Raw genomic sequence first — 21,975 nt, forward strand, 5'->3', positions numbered from 1 at the left:
TGTGCATGTGTCTTTATAGCAGAATGATTTATAATCCTTTGGGTATATACCCAGTAATGGGATTGCTGGGTCAAATGGTATTTCTAGTTCTAGATCCTTGAGAAATTGCCACACTGTCTTCCACAATGGCTGAACTAATTTACGCTCCCATCAACAGGGTAAACACGTTCCTATTTCTCCACATCCTCTCCAGCATCTGTTGTTTCCTGACTTTTTAATGACCATCATTCTAACTGGCATGACATGGCCTCTCATTGTGGTTTTGACTTGCATTTCTCTAATGACCAGTGATGATGAGCATTTTTTCATAAATCTGTTGGATACATAAATGTCTTTTTTTGAAAAGTGTCTGTTCATATCCTTCACTCATTTTTTGGTGGGGTTTTTTGTTTGTTTCTTGTAAATTCATTTAAGTTCTTTGTAGATTCTGGATATTAGTCCTTTGTCAGATGGATAGATTGCAAAATTTTTCTCCCATTCTGTAGACTGCCTGTTCATTCTCCTAATAGTTTCTTTTGCTGTGGAGAAACTCTTTAGTTTAATTAAATCCCATCTGTCTATTTTGGCTTTTGTTGCCATGGCTTTTGGTGTTTTAGTCATGAAGTCTTTGCCCATCCCCATGTCCTGAATGGTATTGCCTAGGTTTTCTTCTAGGGTTTTTATGGTTTTAGGTCTTACATTTAAGTCTTTAATCCATCTAAAGTTAATTTTTGGATAAGGTGTAAGGAAGGGATCCAGTTTTAGCTTTCTGTATATGGCTAGCCAGTTTTCCCAGCACCTTTTATTAAATAGGGAATCCTTTCCCCATTGCTTTTTCTTGTCAGGTTTGTCAAAGATCAGATGGTTGTAGATATGTGGTATTATTTCTAAGGCCTCTGTTCTGTTCCTGTGGTCTATATATCTGTTTTGGTACCAGTACCATGCTGTTTTGGTGACTGTAGCCTTGTCGTATAGTTTGAAGTCAGGTAGCGTGATGCCTCCAGCTTTGTTCTTTTGGCTTAACATTGTCTTGGCTATGTGGGCTCCTGTTTTGGTTTCATATGAAATTTAAAGTAGTTTTTTCCAATTCTGTGAAGAAAGTCAGAGGTAGCTTGATGGAGATAGCATTGAATTTGGGCAGTATGACCATTTTCACGATATTGATTCTTCCTATCCATGAGCATGGAATGTTCTTCCATTTGTTTGTGTCCTCTTTTATTTTCTTGAGCAGTGGTTTGTAATTTTCCTTGAAGAGGTTCTTCACATCCCTTGTAAGTTGGATTCCTAGGTATTTTATTCTCTTTATAGCAATTGTGATTGGGAGTTCACTCATGATTTGGCTCTCTGTTTGTCTGCTATTGGTGTATAGGAATGCTTGCAATTTTTGCACATTGATTTTGTATCCTGAAACTTTGCTGAAGTTGCTTATCGGCTTACGGAGTTTGGGCTGAGATGATGGGGTTTTCTAAATATACAATCATGTCATCTGCAAACAGAGACAACTTGACTTCCTCTTTTCCTAATTGAATGTCATGTATTTCTTTCTCTTGCCTGATTGCCCTGGCCAGAACTTCCAATACTATGTTGAATAGGAGTGGTGAGAGAGGGCATCCTTATCTTGTGCTGGTTTTCAAAGGGAATTCAGCCATGATTTCTTTGAATGTATTCCACCCCTCATCTCCTCACCTTCTGTTACTCCCATTATTAGTTTTTTGGTGTGTTTAATGGTGCTCTACATTACTCTAGGCTTTGCTTATTTTTCTTCATTCTTTTTTTCTTTCTGTTTCTCATACTGCATAACCTCAATTGATGTATCTTTGAGTTCACCGATTCTTTCTTTTGCTGACTTAAATCTGCTATTGTAGCTCTCTAGTCACCCTGAGGTGATTGTAGTTTTGGCAGGATTCTCTATTACTACCTCTTTTCTGACTTCTGTTAGAATGTTTGCTCCCATTGATGCCAAAACCAGCTACCAGATGCCATTAATTTTGTTGGTTGCTCTACTGTTTTGGACAAATTCTCTGGGACACTCATTGCTCTACAATCTCTTTCAATTAAATTTGGTCCCTTTGCATGGGCACTTTTTAAAGCTAGTCTTTGAGATTTGTTCTGATTCTAGAAGAGCTCCTGTTAGTTGTTTTTTATGCTGTTCTTTCTGCTGAACTATCTGTCTTTATGGAGATTTAGTAGATTTCAATGAATAAATATTACTTCATTGCTGTATGCCCTTAGGACAATTTTAGAAGTCATTAGGTCATACGTAATTATATAATTTTCTTCACTTTCAGTTGTTTTTCTGGGGAGTGGGTTCATGGAGCTACTTTTGCCACCATTCTAGAAGTAGAATCCTCAGCAAATTCTTGAAGGAAATTCTGAGCAGCACAGCTCTAGGGCTGCCACTTCAGTTGAATTACTAATACCTGGGTTCAACATTGGCCTATGCTGAATGAGGTTGAGATGGCAGGATTTGGGGTATTATGTAGAAGAGGGAATTTAAAAGATATGAATGTTGGAGTGGATTTACCACGTGCAACCAGTTTACCCATGTCTAATTAGGTACCCTGAAAGGGTTCAGAGAACACTCTCTTCACCAAAACATTGAAAGTTACATTGGCCAGGGGAACATTAGCGTTCTTGAGAAGCCCTAGAGTAGTGACTGCACTCTGAGAATAAAGATGGGAGAGGTTGCACTTAATTACCAGAGGTAAGGCAGACATATAGGCAGACATATGTACACAAGGCAGTTGGGCCAGCATGGTAATCAGGAGGATTTGAACGACCAGAATATTTGGCTGTGACTAGTTGATCCTGGTATCCCTCAGACTGAAACAGAAGGTCACCCACTTTGGTCCTATGTGGTCCATCTAACTCTAGGTCTGGAATGACTGGTCTTTAAAAGGGAAAATAGAGTTGCAGCTCTAAAATGGGGCAGGGAGGAGTGTGTTTGGATCCATTGTTTGGATCCATGCAATGGATCCCCTTGAGCATCTCCTATTACACCCACTCAATGCTGAAGTGGAAGATTATTGGGGGAACTCGCCCCCAATATTTCAATGTAGGTTCTTTCTATTTTCCATACGTGTCAGCTGGCTGAGAAATAAAGAGAAAGAGTACAAAGAGAGGAATTTTACAGCTGGGCTGCCAGGGGTCACATCACATATCGGTAGGATGGTGATGCCCACCTGAGTCTCAGACCAGCAAGTTTTTATTAAGGGTTTTAAAAGGGGAGGGAGTGTAAGAACAGGGAGTAGGTACAAAGATCACATGCTTCAAAGGGCAAAAAGCAGAACAAAGATCACGTGATTCTGAGGGAACAGGACAAAAGGCAAAACAGAACTACTGATAAGGGTCTATGTTCAGCTGTGCACGTATTGTCTTGATAACTTAAACAACAGAAAACAGGGTTTGATAGCAGAGAACCGGTCTAACCAAAATTTACCAGGGCAGAGTTTTTCCCCATACTAATAAGCCTGAGGGTACTGCTGGAGACCAGGACATATCTCAGTCCTTATCTCAACCACATAAGACAGACACTCCAAGAGCAGCCATTTATAGACCTCCCCCCAGGAACACATTCCTTTCCCAGTGTATTAATATTAATATTTCTTGCTAGGAAAAGAATTTAGTGATATCTCTCCTACTTGCACGTCCGTTTATAGGCTCTCTGCAAGAAGGAAAATATGGCTCTTTTTGCCCGACCCCACAGGCAGTCAGACCTTATGGTTGTCTTCCCTTGTTCCCTAAAAATCACTGTTACTCTGTTCTTTTTTAAGGTGCACTGATTTCATATTGTTGAAATACACACGTTTTACAACCAATTTGTACAGTTAACACAATTATCACAGTGGTCCTGAGGTGACGTACATCCTCAGCTTACGAAAATAACAGGATTAAGAGATCAAAGTAAAGACAGGCATAAAAAATTATAAAAGTATTATTTGGGAACTGATAAATGTGCATATTAAAATGAAATCTTCACAATTTATGTTCCTCTGCCATGGCTACAGCTGGTCCCTCCATTTGGGGTCCCTGACTTCCTGCAACAAAAGATGTACATACTCAGGATCCAGCAAATTCTCTTCTATGTTTTTAACCTTGAGAAACTCTGAAGCATGCAAGAAATGAGGCATATATAAGGATGTTTAATGTAGCACTGTTTATAAAAAAAGAAAAAGTGAAACAATTCAAATGGTCCCCAGTTGGGAAATTGTTTACTCATTCAACAAAATATTGCAAAACAGTTAAAACAGATATTAGAGCTATGTTTATGAACATGAATAAATCTTAAAAATACAATGTTGAATGAAAAAAAGTAATTTGCAAAAGGACATATACAGAAGGATGTCACTTATGCAAATTTTCAAAATAGCTAAAGCAAATCATATATACTCTTTTGGGTTACATGAATTATGTAGTGAAAACATAAAGCTTAATAGCAATGATTCACACCAACACCATGTGAGTGATGTTATATCAGTAAGAGAAAGATAAATAGATGAGGGAGGGCATTAACTTTATCTGTACCATTTCATGGTTTTTGAAATAGAAATTTGAAGCAGATATAGCAAAAATGTTGACATCTTTTTCATCAAGGTTGTGTGCTTACAGATATATGTTACATAACTTTGGGAACTTTATCCTTAAATATTTCATAATTCAAAATAAACACTTTAAAAAGGAAATTGCTTCTTCATATCAACAAATTATTTGTAAAGAATTAGTATTTTTACTAAGTCCTCACTGACATACAACATATGATGTAATTGTAGAAGGTACCCCTTTTATTTACCCTTTATATCCGAAAGATAAAGAGATGTGGGGTGTGTAACCCAGAAATGCAAGACATGTTAAAAGTAAATTATACAAAGTTTTAGGGATTAGGTCTTGGAGAAACGCCACCTGTCTACTTTCAAAGCTTAGATTAAAAGTTAATGGATTTTCAAATGGATTATTTTGCCATCTACAAACTTATAACCAAATGTAATTATGACCTTACACTATGGGTAAGTGCAAGAGAGTCATCTTTGCTATTTGGTCATTCATGCTCCCATAATTGGCAGGAAATATAATTCTCCACTTGACAAGTAAAGAGAACCCTTTGAGAAACATAAGAGGTGTCACTATTATCATCATTGTATATTATATAATTGCTGGCACCCAGCAGTTATATAAAATAGCAGACAGTTGAGCTTCAGCAGATCCTCTAAACTTTCTAATTATACAGATCAGAATATCTATCTGGAAAGTGGAATTCTATGTCTAAAATCACCCCTGAACTCTACAGTAGGTTGGTTTTCTTTACTGGCTTTTTTAGGGAGAGCAAAATGCTCCATTTATTTCCTTGTATATAATTAAACATGGAGTAGAACAACAAATAAAAATTGAGTTATTGGAGGCAGTGTACTCAAGTCTTATGCCTCATAATGCTATTTCAACAAAAGTACAAATCTCCATGGTGATTCATTTACTCTTCCAAATTATCCTATGAGATATTTTCCCAGGATTTTTAACATTAAAAGGTACTAGGTCAAAGTGCTTAGCTATAGTACAATATAATAAGATTTTAAATTATGATGAATATTCTCATTTCCCCACAATAAATATTTTAATGTACTATATATTTTTTTAAATTATGTACTTGTACAATATTGTACATTTGGCCCCAGTGCTGTGGTTTTAAATTATCTAGAATTGGGGGTAATATTGCCAAACAGAGCTGTTTCTAATTCTACCTCACTCTGTAATAGATACTTCAGGAGTACTAAGTATGTGATAGGTGAAAGAAAATCGATATTCCTCATCACAAACATTGTATATTTGCTATTGAGGAGAGAGATGCTGGGCAGGTTAGCACCCCTGTAACTATTAAAAAATTTAAAATTCATCACTTTTTTAAAGCTACTATTTATGTAGCTAAAATCAGGCAAAAATTATGAAACCATTTCAGATATTCTGTAATATTAGCCAAAAACATAATTTTTCATCAACATGAAAAATATAATCATACTGTCCTGCCCAAATACTTATGAGTTACATTTCTCTCAAATATTTTAAACTATAGACTTGCTTGTTTGTGTTCTTCTCTCTTCTTCTACTGTCAGAAACTTTGCCTTCAAAGTGCATGTTTCTTTTTATTCTTTTGGCAAAGCTATGATTCTAACATCTTAAACATATTAACTTCTTGGGTCAAAAAAAAATTTTCTCCAGTACAATTAATCTCAGTAATATGATTATGATACTTCAGTAGAAACCATCTGCAATTTAAAGTATTATTGCCAAGAACAGAAAATTGGCACATTAATTTGTAACATACAATAAAGGCCTTTCTCAACTTCATTTCCTTGGTAGATGCTTTTTGGGGACAATACTTTAAAAACCCAACACAATGCAGCAGAAGTATCCAAAGTTCTCATGGAAACAAAAGGTACCAGAGGGAGTGCATGAGTGAGGTAAGAGATGGTGCAGCATGCCAGGCCCTCAGGAGCTGAGTGAGTGCTCCCAGCAACAAGGCTGCCAGGCCAGTTTGCTTCCCTGGCAGGCAGAAGGGCCTTCCGGCATTGATATAAAAATGGGAAGACAAAAATGAGGGAGAGAAAAGGGAAGAGGTTGTATTAACACACAGGGAAAAGAACTGAGAAGGAACATGGACAAACAAATGGTTCGTGTCAGTCAGACTAATTCTTAGCAACAAAAACTTCTTAACTTCTACTTCAGACTGTGACATCCATAGCTACGTGGCTAGTGATTTCTAATTCATTCTAATACTGGAAAGAAGGAAGCAGAAAGCATCACTGAAACTATTGACCTGAGTTTGCTATTATTTATTATAGACACACATGTAATTATCGTGAAAATACAATGTACCACTGCTTAAATTTCCCTGTCTTACTTATGATCACTTAACCAATGGTCTCCATATTTACTCTCAATCACCTCTACCTCAAGTTCATGGTATTGAGTTCCCATTAGTATAGTTGCGTTGATTTGCCAGACTATATTAATTTAAAATATCTAGAAAAAAATAAAAGATAAAACCACTCTAAAATTAGATTACAAAAGAAGTTATAACTAACCTAACTGGATAGCCAACAAAGATCCACTTTCTGTGAATATTTGTAGTTAGAATTGAAGCAGACTTTGAAAAATTCTAGTTTTAAATTTACCATTTGCATTTGGGAATGGTGATTATGCTAAGGAAAACAATGTGGTAACGGGGAAATAAGGAAGAGAGAGAGAAAGTTCTAAGAGCTGTGACTTGCATTAGTGAACTGGTCATCAGTAATGTTTATATATGACTGCTGAAATATTTAAAAAAATCAAAGCTCCTTCAAAAATACATTGTATGGGCAGTTGTTTAAATGTTGTATAGGAAAATCTTGTTCAATGATACTTTGTATTTCAATAAATTATACTCTCCACCTCAGTAAACAGAAAAAAAAAAAATCTAAACTCCATGAGTCAGATAAGATAAACTTTAGGGAAAACATTTTGTAAATATGTTAATAAAATTTTGCTATAACATTGGTGACGCCAGTCAAAATCAAATACTATATTGTTTTATTTATTTTTGTTTATAACTTTTCTATCATTTTTAGGGATTTGAGTAATAGTGGAAAACTGCAATTTCTTGGTCTTCCATTTGAACCTAAGATCTGTAAACCACTAACCACTTAAAAAGAAGTTTTTTTTTAAAAAAATCTGTATTGATAATTCTTTATATTATTTAAAAAATACCAGTTTTTGAATACACCAAACATCAAAAATATAGTTAAGCCTGTGTCATAAAATATAAAGTGGATACACAAATGAATTGTGTGAAGTAGCCTTAGAGGAAAATATTAAAACTTGTTCCCTCAGTTCTTATTTTAAACTTCTTAGATTAATAGTTGAAACCTTTCAGGTTTTCTTCACCTTTCTTCTCCAACCTATTACGTCCTTTCTCCCTAGCGAAGTTCTGCATTTTTATACAATGACAGTCAACATAAATGATATATGATTATAAATAAATTAGGTGATTCCATAAGCAGCACATGGAAATCATACCTACATACCATTGGACATTATGTTTGAAACAGATGGCTTTTTTAGGCCTGGTCTCCTCTGGGATAGTAGAGATAGTTGGATTAGAATTCTGGATGTTTAAAAAGCACACACATACAAATAGACTATGGCTTTAATGGAGGAAAGAGTACATGGGTTCTTTACTGTCTCACATGATGATTCTCCTGACCATGTGTCTTTTGTCCACAGGGATTACTTATATTTAAAAGGATTTTTAAGATGCAAGATTCATCAGCATGATGTAAGAAGATAAAATGCTTTCATGTTTCAATGGGTGAGTTTCATGTTTAACAAGCTGTTTTAAAAAGATACAATCGGGCTTGGTTTATTGCTTAATCAGTGAACTAAAATGAAAGTAGTAGAGAGTTCTGACTTGTATCTTCCCTAGGATATCCCTATGACTAGAGTAAGCCATTTGTGTTACTGTAGAAAAAGATGTGTTGAGGCTTTTCCTCTGAGGAGGAATATCAAGAAACCAGGTCTACTAAGAAAAGATGGACAATGGCAGCTGCTGAGAAGGGTGGGCCACCAAGAAGCTGTGAGGACCCAAAGTATTGAACGCAGAAATCAGCGCCAATAGCTTTTTTCCCCAAGAACCATTTTAGGATGAGTTACATGTTATATAAAACAATGACTGACAATAGTTAAAACTCCTAAATAAATCCTGTTCTAAATAACTTATTCTTCAACAGTTCTGTTAGTATCAGTAATTGATATGCATCAATTTAGTAAAAATTATTTGTATTTTTATTTTGTAAATAGAAGTTATTTTAAAATTAAGAAATTTTATTATAATGTTTATATTAGTAAACATGCAGTGTGGTGCAGTAGGGAAAAAAATCACAAATACTTTGGAGTAACATTATCAGGACATGTGTAAAATGTAGGAAGAAAGGGAAGTACAGATGATAACATAAATAGATGGAGATAATTAACATTTCCCAAATAGGAGGACTGAGCCTACAAAGTGGTTAATTTCACCCAAAGCAATCTGTGCAATTAATATATTCTTGGTCAAAATGCCAATGGGATTTCTGGGTTGTTTTTTAAGATTTAGTGATGTTTAAGATTAAATTTTAAAACTATTGAAAAGTCAGATTGATGAGGAATTAATAATGTTACCGAGTATTACAAAACGGTATAAAGTCATAATAACAAGTTAGTGTGGTTCTCTGAGAGAGGAAAAGACAAATAAGTAAATGAAACAAACAATGGTTCAGAAGTGTTCATGCGGGAGACGCAACAATACAAACCAATGGAGAAACATAAGCAATGATTTTGCAACCAAATATAAGCTAGGTGGAAAAAACTTTAGATATTCACTTCATATATTAGACAAAATTAAATTTTCAATGAATTAAACTGCTAATTCAAAAAATCAAAATACTTGTATAAAAAATATATAGACTAATATTTATCTCTCCATGAGAAATAATTCCAAGCTTAAAAGAGTAAAAGAAAAATAAAGGAAGATGCAACTTGGTTACAATAAAAGACATGAATATGGAAAAACATAATATGGAAAATCAAGAGTAACATAAAACTGAAGAAATATAAAAGGGTAAAAATTTTCTATAAATAATGAAGCATAGAAATGCAAAAAAAAGAGAAGAATATCAATGAATAGTTGAAACTACCAATGGATTAGAAACTATCAGAAGAAGAAAAGTTAATTTCTTTATAAAATGCAAATATTATTGAGATATCATTCATTTAACTGTAAAGTTAGCAAAGATTTAAAAGTATAATACAGAGTATAAAATGAAAAAGGTATTCTGTTCAGAATAAAATGGAAAAATTTGTGGGAGGAAACAGTTTGACAACTTGCTTCAAGAGTCTTAGAAATACCTTTATCTTCTCATCACCAATTTATTTCTAATAATAAGAAAATAATCATATCTAAACAAAGATTTATGCACACAGATGTTTGGTGTAGCATTAGTTACACTAGTGAAAAAACAGATACAATATGTATGCCTATTAGTGAAATGCATAAATTGTTGTGTTATAAAGTAGAAAATTTGCTCTAATTATAACTAGAACCATAAACACACAAATAATTACATGTAAAGTGTTTATGACACAGTGAAGGGCCCTTGTGACTGGGCCTCATGCCAAACAACTTGTTACAAAAAAAGTTAGGGTCCCAGACCATGCCACAGCTTCACCAGACCTCTCCTCATCTGTGCATGGATGGGTAGCCAACTCTGGAGCCCAGGCTGTTGCTTCCCAGTCTGGTAGTGAATCCCTTCCACAGTATGGGGAATGTAGTGTCCAACTCTGGAGGCCAGGGTGTTGTTAATTCCAACTCTTGAGCCCAGACTGTTGCTTCCCAGTCTGGTGGTGAATCCTCCACAATCTGGTGAGTGTGGTGTCCAACTCGGGAGCCCAGGCTGTTGCTTCCCAGTCTGGTGGTGAATCCTCCATAGTCTGCTGAGTGTAAATATATACATATATATACATCTTTTCCTTCTCCCCTTTCCACTGCAATTTGCTTATTATATCAATCTGCCTATTATATCAATTTGCTTATTATATCATTTGCTTATTATATCTGCATTGCCATTTACATGGGATAAAGGTTGTTCACCCTTAAAGGTATTGTATGTGTGTCTTTTCTTCTTCCCTCATGCATTTCCTGCACAGAACAATTAGCAGCTGTGTGACCCTTGAAATAAACATAAAACGAGGTTAGAGGGTTGAGTTCTTTCTTTTACTATTAAGACAGAGTAAAGAAACACATAAATAATATCTGGAAATCAAGCCTCATATTGAATATAATATTTACACTGATTGGAAATTATATGAGTCATTATTGGTAGAGAACATTAATTGAATGTTTTTAAAGTGCTGTGGTCATTATTATTGACATGTACAGAGAAAATGTCCCACATATAGATTTTACCTACTTTTAAAAGAGAGTCTTTGATTCAATTGGTAAGTTATTTATAAATTTGGCAATGTAACAAAAAGATCCCGGGCATTATTTCAGCTCCCTTACAAAATACCTACAAATGCAACACAGTAACATTGTCAGTAGAAAATCATTAACGATAAAGGATTGTATCATGAATTTTCTTGCAAGTTCAAGATGATGTTGAATTGCACACATCACTAATAAATCAGATTAGTCCACTAGGTTATCTGAATCCACAAGACTTCGATAGGGGCAAGCTACATTTCTATTAAAACTAGTAGAAAAACTTAGTAAGCTTTTTATCTATTATATTTCCATCAGTATCAAGTGCCAATAGCCATGATCACAGTTCTTTTTAGTCTTATTTCTTAAAATTGCTACATTTCTTTGCTTTATCATAGTTTTCAACTTAATTACTGGCATCTTGGGTCTGTAAAGAAGCTTTGATAGAAAAGACACACCATTATTATTTTGTCCATTTGAAATGATTAAAGGGTGTCACTCCCTCAGTTGGAAATTTTACTCTAAGACATCTTAATCCATTCAGAGGTTCTAAACAATTTGAAAAGCTATGTACCTTAATTTGATTGTTGCCATGAGACTGAGATTTAATCAGCTCTTATGACTTAAAATTCTTCTCAGTTTTATATTTTATCAGTTGGAGTTGAGAAAAACTTTCCTCTTTGATATTGACAGACATGGAATTCATGTACTCTATTTCCATTGATTCCTATTTGTAAGCTAATTCTTTCCTGATCTTACTTCATATAATTCCCTATCAAATGCAGCCAACATCAACTAACATACACTACTAATGCTATTTTAACCACTTTTCTGAGAACGACAGGTTTATTAGGTAAATTATCTTATTTTCACATCTTTATCAAAAATAATTTTACCAAATATTTTGCAACTGATTAGCATTGATTAGGATTCAGCATTCAAAATAGTCTTTTCACTCCCTCCCACCAGAAAACTAAACCTGTGTCACATAGTGTGACATTTCCCTTTGAATATCAATTTTTGTATCTGTCAGAATAGGCTAGGATACACTACAGTAACAAACAAAAATCTCATGGCTTATCACATAAACATACATTTCATGTCCAAAGTGAGTCTGCAATGGCTGTGTTCATCAGTCTCCCAAGGACTTGGAATGATAGAGATTTAATATTAACATATACTTTTTAAATTCCTGCAAAAAGGAGAAAGTAACATGGAAAGTCATGTGTAAGTTTTTAGGTTTTTCACAAGGAACTGACACAAATCACTTGGCTAGAGCAAACATAATCATGCCTAATATCAATGGAGACAGGTAAGTGCAATCTTACTAGGCACACAGAGGGAGAGCCAGAAATATCTGGTGACCTACACTAATGGCATTTGAAAACAGACAGAATTAAATAATTATTTCCTTCTTTTTCTTATTACTATAATTTTGCTAATGCAATATTTACAAATAATATGAATAGAAAAGAGGTGAAATGGCAAAAACAATATTGTATTCCTCAAAAAAGGCATGCACACCCAGTGTAAGATTCTCAAGTTATTAACTCAAGTTGTCAGACCAAATCACAAGTTGAAAACAATGAACAAAAATGTAATCTCAAGATCTTTTAAAATTATTTATATGTCCCTATAGCCCTGTCTAAAACATGATAGTCAATGATATGGAAGAATAAAATATATCAAATAATTTTCTAAACAAAGATGAGGTAGGATTATTTCTATATAATTCTTTCAAATACTTATCATTTAGAAAACCTTCAGCTAATATATTACTATTTACACAGCATTCAATCAGTAACTTAATTACAAATATATAGCCATATTCTTTACTGTTTCATAAATAAATACTGCACAGAGTAGTAATTGCTGGTATATATCTCTTATCTATTTCTGTTAAGATTATAATTCACATATAATGCAAAGTGTTCAACCAACTAATCTTAAATTTTTTAGGGCTCCTCACTGTGTCATCTTTATAGCTGTTAGTGGCAATAAATTATTTACTTACTTGAATGATTAGACTTAAAAGCAATGGGACATACCATGACTACATGCAGTAAACAAATACTTAAATTTATTTCATGAAATCTTGCAATCTTACAAACCCTGTTTGAAAATTTTCTCTAAATTCTGCAGAATTATAATAAAATAGCAGGATCTGTATATATTGAATATAAAAGACTATGGGTTAAAATGTTTTTTAGGCAAGGGAAAGGTTTCAAAGGATAGTGCTTAATTTTTCTCAAAAATAACAGAGATAAGACTGCTCTCAAGAAGGCCAACTAGATGCATCCAGGAGGAACATCTGCCACCAAGGGTCTAGGACATTAGGATGACTGGCACACTCTGAGCACTGTCAGTGGACAGAGGAAAGACACATAAGCTGGGCTGAAGGTGGAGGAAACTGGGAACCCTGCATGGGGCTACCATGTACTGGGACTTGCTTCTGGCCCCTGACAACCCCTGGGGAAGTGGTGAGTTGGGCAGGCAAGGAGCAACCCACCAGGCACCTCTGGAATTCTGGCAGCAGGAGATCCCATAACCCCCATGGACACCTGAGCTGGCAGGGAGAGCTGCTTAGAGTGATGGCAGAGACAATTCCAGCCAGTGAAGAGTCCAGAGGCCTTGGTGTGGGAGTGTCTGTAGTGAAGCCCAACAAGGGATGTCCATCCCCCTAGGCTCACCTTGCTCTCCTAGGAGACTCTAACCCTAGGGAAACTGTTGGACCCGAACAGTGAAGGGCAATCTTGTCCATGAGATGACGCCAGTCTGACCTGAGTGTCCCACTGTCTACCAGTCTCTCCCAGGATCCCAGCCTAGATGCACCTGCTTGTAGTGCAGCCTTGGATGCTCAACTGAGGTAACTCCCAGGTGCCTGCATCACAGCTCCTACACTGATAAATCATGCCTGAGCATCAGGGAGCTCCAATAGAGCAGCCCCCACTACCATGCACCAAATTAACTGCTCCCTCCCACCACCACAGCCTCCACCATGCTGGTTTGCCTGTATGCACTTGTCCATGGCTTCCCACCACATCACTTTGCCAGTGAGTGTATGCAGGAAGCCTTCACCTCCTCTACCCTGCCAGTGTGCATGTGCATGTGCACCCCATCATGACACTGCTACCCAACATGAGCATACCCCATACACCCTGTCCAACATGGAGGAGCACAAGGAGACTAGTAGCCCCACCCTCCTACTCTGTGCTGTTACTGCCACTTGTGTATTTATATGCACATGGAGACCACCAGCATCACACCCCTGAGTACCTCACCCCCATGTTGACACAACCTCCAGTTAAAACCTATGCACAGAGACCAGCAGCCTCACCCCTCATCCTGCACAGCTGCTACTGCCCACATGAATGAGTAAATGGAGAGTGCCAGCTCCAGGCTGCCAACAACCCCCAAGCTGACCATCACCAGCACAAATATGCGCATGGATGCTGGCAGGCTCCTACCACCCAATGAAACACTTTGGTTGGCACCACCCATTGAGTGTTGTAACCAGAGGTCTAAAAACACCTCAGCCCCTCCAGTGCATCAGATTCCTAAACTTGAGGGGCCAGAGAACAAAGCAAGGGGTCTGATATTAGCCTCTCAGAGTTAGGTCACACAGTGCAGTAGTCCTGAGATGAGCCTTGGCTCCCTGAAATCTTCCAGAAATGAAGCCAGTTGACTAAACCCACCTTTATAGCATAATCAAACCCCCAAGGACACTAAGAAGATTAAAGAAAAGAAATTAATCCAAAAGACAGCAACTTCAAATATTGAAAGAACATTAGCCCATGAAGATGAAAAAGAATGAATGTCAAGAACTCTGGCAACTCAAAAAGCCAGAGTGTCTTCCTACCTCCAAATGAAAGCACTAGTTCCTCAGCAATGGTTCTTAACCAGGCTGAAATGACAGAAATAGAATTTGGAATATGGATAGGAATGAAGATTACTGACATTCAGCAGAAAGTCAAAACCCAATTCAAGGAATCTAAAGGTTATTGTAAAATGATACAGGAGCTGATGAAATGTCCATTATAGAAGGAACCAAAGTGATCTGATAAAGCTGAAAAGCATAATACAAGAATTTCACAATGTATTCACAAGTATTAATAGCAGAATAGGCTAAGCTAAGCAAAGAATCTCAGAGCATGAAAACTTGCTCTACAAAATAACTCAATCAGACAAAAATTTTTTAAAAAGTAAAGAAGAGTGAATAGGCAACCTACAGAATAAGATAAAATTTTTGCAATATATCCATCTGAGAAAGGTCTAATATCCAGAATCTACAAGGGACTCAAACAAATTTACAAGGAAAACACAAACAACCCCATCAAAAAGTGGGCGGAGGATCTGAACAGACAATTCTCAAAAGAAGACATTTATGCAGCCAACAAACTTGTGGAAAAAAGCTCATCATCACTGGTCATTAGAGAAATGCAAATCAAAACCACAATGAGATATCATCTCATACCAGTTAGAATGGTGATCATTAAAAAGTCTGGAAATAACAGATATTGACAAGGATGTGGAGAAACAGGAATGCTTTTACACTGTTGATGGGAGTGTAAATTAGTTCAACGATTGTGGAAGACAGTGTGGCAATTCCTCAAGGATCTGGAGCCAGAAATATCATTTGACTCAGCAATCCCATTACTGGATATATACCCAAAGGATTATAAATCACTCTACTATAAAGATACATGCACATGTATGTTTATTGCAGCACTATTTACAATAGCAAAAACTTGAAAGCAACCCAAATGCTCATCAATGATAGACTGGATAAAGAAAATGTGGCACATATACATCATGGAATACTATGCAGCCATAAAAAAGAATGAGTTCATGTCCTTGGCAGGGACATGGATAAAGCTGGAAACCATCATCCTCAGCAAACTAACACAGAAACAGAAAACCAAACACCTCATATTCTCACTCATAAGTGGGAGGTGAACAATGAAAACCCACAGACACAGGGAGGGAAACATTACACACTAGAGCTTGTTGGCAGGTGGAGGGAAAGGGGAGGGACAGCATTAGGACAAATACCAAAGAAGACATACAAATGGCCAAAAAGTACATTAAAAAAAATGTTCAACATCACTAATTATCAGGAAAATGCAAATCAAAATCACAATACATCACCACTTCACACCTGTTAGGATAACTGATCAAAAAGTCAAAAGATAACAAGTGTTGGCAAGGATGTGGATAAAAGGAAACCCTATACCTTGTTGGCTGGAATAAAAGTTGGTACAGGCTTTATGAAAAATATTTTGGATATTATGAAAAAATAAAAAATAGAACTACCACATGATCTAGCAATCTCACTTCTGGGTTTTTATCCAAAAGAGATGAAATCAGGATCTCACAAAGATACTAACACACCTATGTTTTTTGTAGCACCATTGACAATAGCTAAGATGTAGAAACAAACTTGTTATAGAATACTAGTCAACTTTAAAAAGAAGGAAGGAGGCTGCACCACTAGAAAGATGGCGGAGCAAGAGCAAAGAAAAATCCCTTTGGTTCCAGAAAATCTGCTGAAAAAGAGGAAGGCTTATCAAGCCCTCAAAGCCACCCAGGCAAAGCAGGCACTTTTGGCAAAGAAGGAGCAGAGGAAAGGAAAAGGGCTCAGGTTTAAGCGACTGGAATCATTCCTACATGACTCCTGGCGGCAGAAACGTGACAAGGTGCGTCTCAGACGACTAGAAGTGAAACCTCATGCCTTGGAATTGCCAGACAAACATTCCTTGGCCTTTGTTGTACGCATCGAAAGGACTGATGGCGTGAGTTTACTGGTGCAGAGAACCATTGCAAGACTTCGCCTAAAGAAAATTTTTAGTGGTGTCTTTGTAAAAGTCACCCCCAGAACCTAAAAATGCTGCGTATAGTGGAACCTTATGTGACATGGGGATTTCCAAATCAGAAGTCTGTCCGAGAACTCATTTTGAAACGTGGACAAGGCAAGGTCAAGAATAAGACCATCCCTCTGACAGACAACACAGTGATTGAGGAGCACCTGGGGAAGTTTGGCGTCATTTGCTTGGAAGACCTCATTCATGAAACTGCCTTCCCAGGGAAGCATTTCCAGGAGATCTCATGGTTCTTGCGCCCTTTCCACCTCTCAGTGGCCTGACATGCTACCAAAAATAGAGTGGGCTTCCTCAAGGAGCTGGGCACACCTGGCTATCGAGGTGAACGCATCAATCAGCTTAGCCGCCAGCTGAACTAGACCCAGGTGTCAAACTGTGGTAAATTTTTATCAATGAAGTGGAAGCATGTGTTTGATTGTTTTGGGAATTTTTATCAAGTATCTTCAGAGAAGATTATTTCCTGCTTTATCTTCAAAAACTGGAAAGGAAGGATCAAAGAAAAGACAGTAGCTGGCCGGGCGTGATGGCTCACGCCTGTAATCCCAACACTTTGGGAGGCTGAGGCAGGTGGATCACCTGAGGTTGAGGGTTCGAGACCAGCCTGACCAACATGGAGAAATGCTGTCTCTAGTAAAAATACAAAAATTAGCCGGGCATAGTGGCATATGCCTGTAATCTCAGCTACTCAGGAGGCTGAGGCAGGAGACTTGCCAGGCGGAGGTTGCAGTGAGCCAAGATCACGCCCTTGCACTCTAGCCTGGGCAACAAGCGAAACTCCATCTCAAAGGAAAGAAAAGACAATAGCTTACGTTCATGGCAAGCATCTCTCATCACACTCCAGTTCCAAAGAAAAATTCCAGTGTTTTCTACATTGAGTACTGCATCGTCTGAAATCAGCACATTCCGTGGAGGAAGGAGTCCTGCTTTGTTGCATCTATCTTAGGGTTTAATGTTGGTAAATGAGTCACTCTAGCATTTGTACAAGGCTCCCTAAGACTTCTGCAGCAGTTGACCAAGCCCAAGGACATAATTGAATCTAGAGAGTCCTAGGGCCTTGTTTTGAAAAAGACTTGAAATACACATAGGAAGAAAGGCATACAAATAAATGTTCACTTGTCTGCTGTGAAAAAAAAAAAAAGGAAGGAAATTTTGTAATATGTGACAGCATGGATGAATCATGAGGACATTATGCTAAGTGAAATAAGCCAGTCATAGAACAATACTGAATGATTGCAGTGATATGAGATATGCAGAATAGTCAAATTCATAAAATCAAAGAGCAGAACGGTAGTTTCCAGGGGCTGGGAGAAGATGGAAATCAAAAGTTACTAATGAACATAGTTAGTCAAGCAAGATGAATAAGCTCTAGAGATCTGCTGTAACATATTGCACCCTAGTCAACAATAATGTATTAGACACTTAAAAACTTGTTAAGATGGTAGAGCCCATATTAAGTATTCTAACCACAACAAAATGAAATAAAATAGAAAGGAATCAAGTACTGGTATACACAACAACATGAATATGTCTCAAAAGTATTAAGCTAAGTGAAAAAAAAAAAGGCAGGCACAAAGACTCCATACTGTATAATTCCATTCACATGAATTTCTAGAAAAAGCAAATCTACAGTGACATAAAGCATATAGGTGGTTGCCAGGGGCAGGATGTGCGGAGAGGTCACTGACTGCAAAGAAACAGAGTGTTAAAACTAAGGGTGGTAAAACTAGCCTATTATGATTGTGGTGGAGGTTACATAACTGTACACATTTATCAAAACTAGTTAAATTGTACTTTTTGAATTGGCAAATTTCACTGTGTACAAATTAAACTCCAATAGAAAAAATGGCAGATATAAAAAGGAAAGGGATAATTCACAATTTTTCTTTTTTTTATTATTATACTTTAAGTTCTAGGATACATGTGCATAACATGCAGGTTTGTTACATATGTATACTTGTGCCATGTTGGTGTGCTGCACCCATCAACTCGTCAGCACCCATCAATTCATCATTTATATCAGGTATAACTCCCAATGCAATCCCTCCCCCCTCCCCCCTCCCCATGATAGGCCCTGGTGTGTGATGTTCCCCTTCCCAAGTCCAAGTGATCTCATTGTTCAGTTCCCAACTATGAGTGAGAACATGCGGTGTTTGGTTTTCTGTTCTTGTGATAGTCTGCTAAGAATGATGGTTTCCAGCTGCATCCATGTCCCTACAAAGGATGCAAACTCATCCTTTTTTATGGCTGCATAGTATTCCATGGTGTATATGTGCCACATTTTCTTAATCCAGTCTGTCACAGATGGACATTTGGGTTGATTCCAAGTCTTTGCTATTGTGAATAGTGCCACAATAAACATACATGTGCATGTGTCTTTATAGCAGCATGATTTATAATCCTTTGGGTATATACCCAGTAGTGGGATAGTTGGGTCATATGGTACATCTAGTTCTAGATCCTTGAGGAATTGCCATACTGTTTTCCATAATGGTTGAACTAGTTTACAATCCCACTAACAGTGTAAAAGTGTTCCTATTTCTCCACATCCTCTCCAACACCTGTTGTTTCCTGACTTTTTAATGATTGCTATTCTAACTGGTGTGAGATGGTATCTCATTGTGGTTTTGATTTGCATTTCTCTGATGGCCAGTGATGATGAGCATTTTTTCATGTGTCTGCTGGCTGTATGAATGTCTTCTTTTGAGAAATGTTTGTTCATATCCTTTGCCCACTTTTTGATGGGGTTGTTTGTTTTTTTCTTGTATATTTCTTTGAGTTCTTTGTAGATTCTGGATATTAGCCCTTTGTCAGATGAGTAGATTGCAAAAATGTTCTCCCATTCTGTGGGTTGCCTGTTCACTCTGATGGTAGTTTCTTTTGCTGTGCAGAAGCTCTTTAGTTTAATTAGATCCCATTTGTCAATTTTGGCTTTTGCTGCCGTTGCTTTTGGTGTTTTAGACATGAAGTCCTTGCCCATGCCTATGTCCTGAATGGTACTACCTAGATTTTCTTCTAGGGTTTTTATGGTATTAGGTCTAACATTTAAGTCTCTAATCCATCTTGAATTAATCTTCGTATAAGGAGTAAGGAAAGGATCCAGTTTCAGCTTTCTACTTATGGCTAGCCAATTTTCCCAGCACCATTTATTAAATAGGGAATCCTTTCCCCATTTCTTGTTTCTCTCAGGTTTGTCAAAGATCAGATGGCTGTAGATGTGTGGTATTATTTCTGAGGACTCTGTTCTGTTCCATTGGTCTATATCTCTGTTTTGGTACCAGTACCATGCTGTTTTGGTTACTGTAGCCTTGTAGTATAGTTTGAAGTCAGGTAGCATGACGCCTCCAGCTTTGTCCTTTTGACTTAGGATTGTCTTGGCAATGCGGGCTCTTTTTTGGTTCCATATGAACTTTAAAGCCATTTTTTCCAATTCTGTGAAGAAAGTCATTGGTAGCTTGATGGGGATGGCATTGAATCTATAAATAACCTTGGGCAGTATGGCCATTTTCACGATATTGATTCTTCCTATCCATGAGCATGGTATGTTCTTCCATTTGTTTGTGTCCTCTTTGATTTCAATGAGCAGTGGTTTGTAGTTCTCCTTTACATCCCTTGTAAGTTGGATTCCTAGGTATTTGATTCTCTTTGAAGCAATTGTGAATGGAAGTTCATTCATGATATGGCTCTCTGTTTGTCTGTTACTGGTGTATAAGAATGCTTGTGATTTTTGCACATTAATTTTGTATCCTGAGACTTTGCTGAAGTTGCTTATCAGCTTAAGGAGCTTTTGGGCTGAGACGATGGGGTTTTCTAAATATACAATCGTGTAATCTGCAAACAGGGACAATTTGACTTCTTCTTTTCCTAAGTGAATACCCTTGATTTCTTTCTCTTGCCTGATTGCCCTAGCCAGAACTTCCAACACTATGTTTAATAGGAGTGGTGAGAGAGGGCATCCCTGTCTTGTGCCAGTTTTCAAAGGGAATGTTTCCAGTTTTTGCCCATTCAGTATGATATTAGCTGTGGGTTTGTCATAAATAGCTCTTATTATTTTGAGGTACGTTCCATCAATACCGAATTTATTGAGCGTTTTTAACATGACGAGCTGTTGAATTTTGTCAAAAACCTTTTCTGCATCTATTGAGATAATCACGTGGTTCTTGTCTTTGATTTTGTTTATATGCTGGATTACGTTTATTGATTTGTGAATGTTGAAACAGCCTTGCATCCCAGGGATGAAGCCCACTTGATCATGGTGGATAAGCTTTTTGATGTGCTGTTGAATCGGTTTGCCAGTATTTTATTGAGGATTTTTGCATCGATGTTCATCAGTGATATTGGTCTAAAATTCTCTTTTTTTGTTGTGTCTCTGCCAGGCTTTGGTATCAGGATGATGTTGGCCTCATAAAATGAGTTAGGGAGGATTCCCTCTGTTTCTATTGATTGAAATAGTTTCAGAAGGAATGGTACCAGCTCCTCCTTGTACCTCTGGTAGAATTCAGCTGTGAATCCATCTGGTCCTGGACTTTTTTTTGGTGGGTAGGCTATTAATTATTGCCTCAATTTCAGAGCCTGCTATTGGTCTATTCAGGGATTCAACTTCTTCCTGGTTTAGTCTTGGAAGAGTGTAAGTGTCCAGGAAATTACCCATTTCTTCTAGATTTTCTAGTTGATTTGCATACAGGTGTTTATAGTATTCTCTGATGGTAGTTTGTATTTCTGTGGGGTTGGTGGTGATATCCCCTTTATCATTTTTTATTGTGTCTATTTGATTCCTCTATCTTCTTTATTAGTCTTGCTAGCGGTCTGTCAATTTTGTTGATCTTTTCAAAAAACCAACTCCTGGATTCATTGATTTTTTGGAGGGTTTTTTGTATCTCTATCTCCTTCAGTTCTGCTCTGATCTTAGTTATTTCTTGCCTTCTGCTTGCTTTTGAATGTGTTTGCTCTTGCTTCTCTAGTTCTTTTAATTGTGATGTTAGAGTGTCAATTTTAGATCTTTCCTGCTTTCTCTTGTGGGCATTTAGTGCTATCAATTTCCCTCTACACACTGCTTTAAATGTGTCCCAGAGTTTCTGGTATGTTGTATCTTTGTTCTCATTGGTTTCAAAGAACATCTTTATTTCTGCCTTCATTTCG

The 21,975-nt window shown here is 37.0% G+C and overlaps 1 protein-coding gene across 1 annotated transcript; it reads left to right on the plus strand.

The window, feature by feature from the left end:
• Positions 1–16,448: 16,448 nt before the first annotated feature.
• Positions 16,449–17,977, plus strand: LOC117085421 (60S ribosomal protein L7-like 1). The gene is given in 2 exon segments (XM_033214319.1): positions 16,449–16,825; positions 16,828–17,977. Coding segments are annotated over 2 exon segments (642 nt in total). The 5' UTR covers positions 16,449–16,458; the 3' UTR covers positions 17,103–17,977.
• Positions 17,978–21,975: the final 3,998 nt, after the last annotated feature.

Source organism: Trachypithecus francoisi, unplaced genomic scaffold, assembly GCF_009764315.1.
Source record: "Trachypithecus francoisi isolate TF-2019V2 unplaced genomic scaffold, Tfra_2.0 Lachesis_group1, whole genome shotgun sequence".
Taxonomy (NCBI): domain Eukaryota; kingdom Metazoa; phylum Chordata; class Mammalia; order Primates; family Cercopithecidae; genus Trachypithecus; species Trachypithecus francoisi.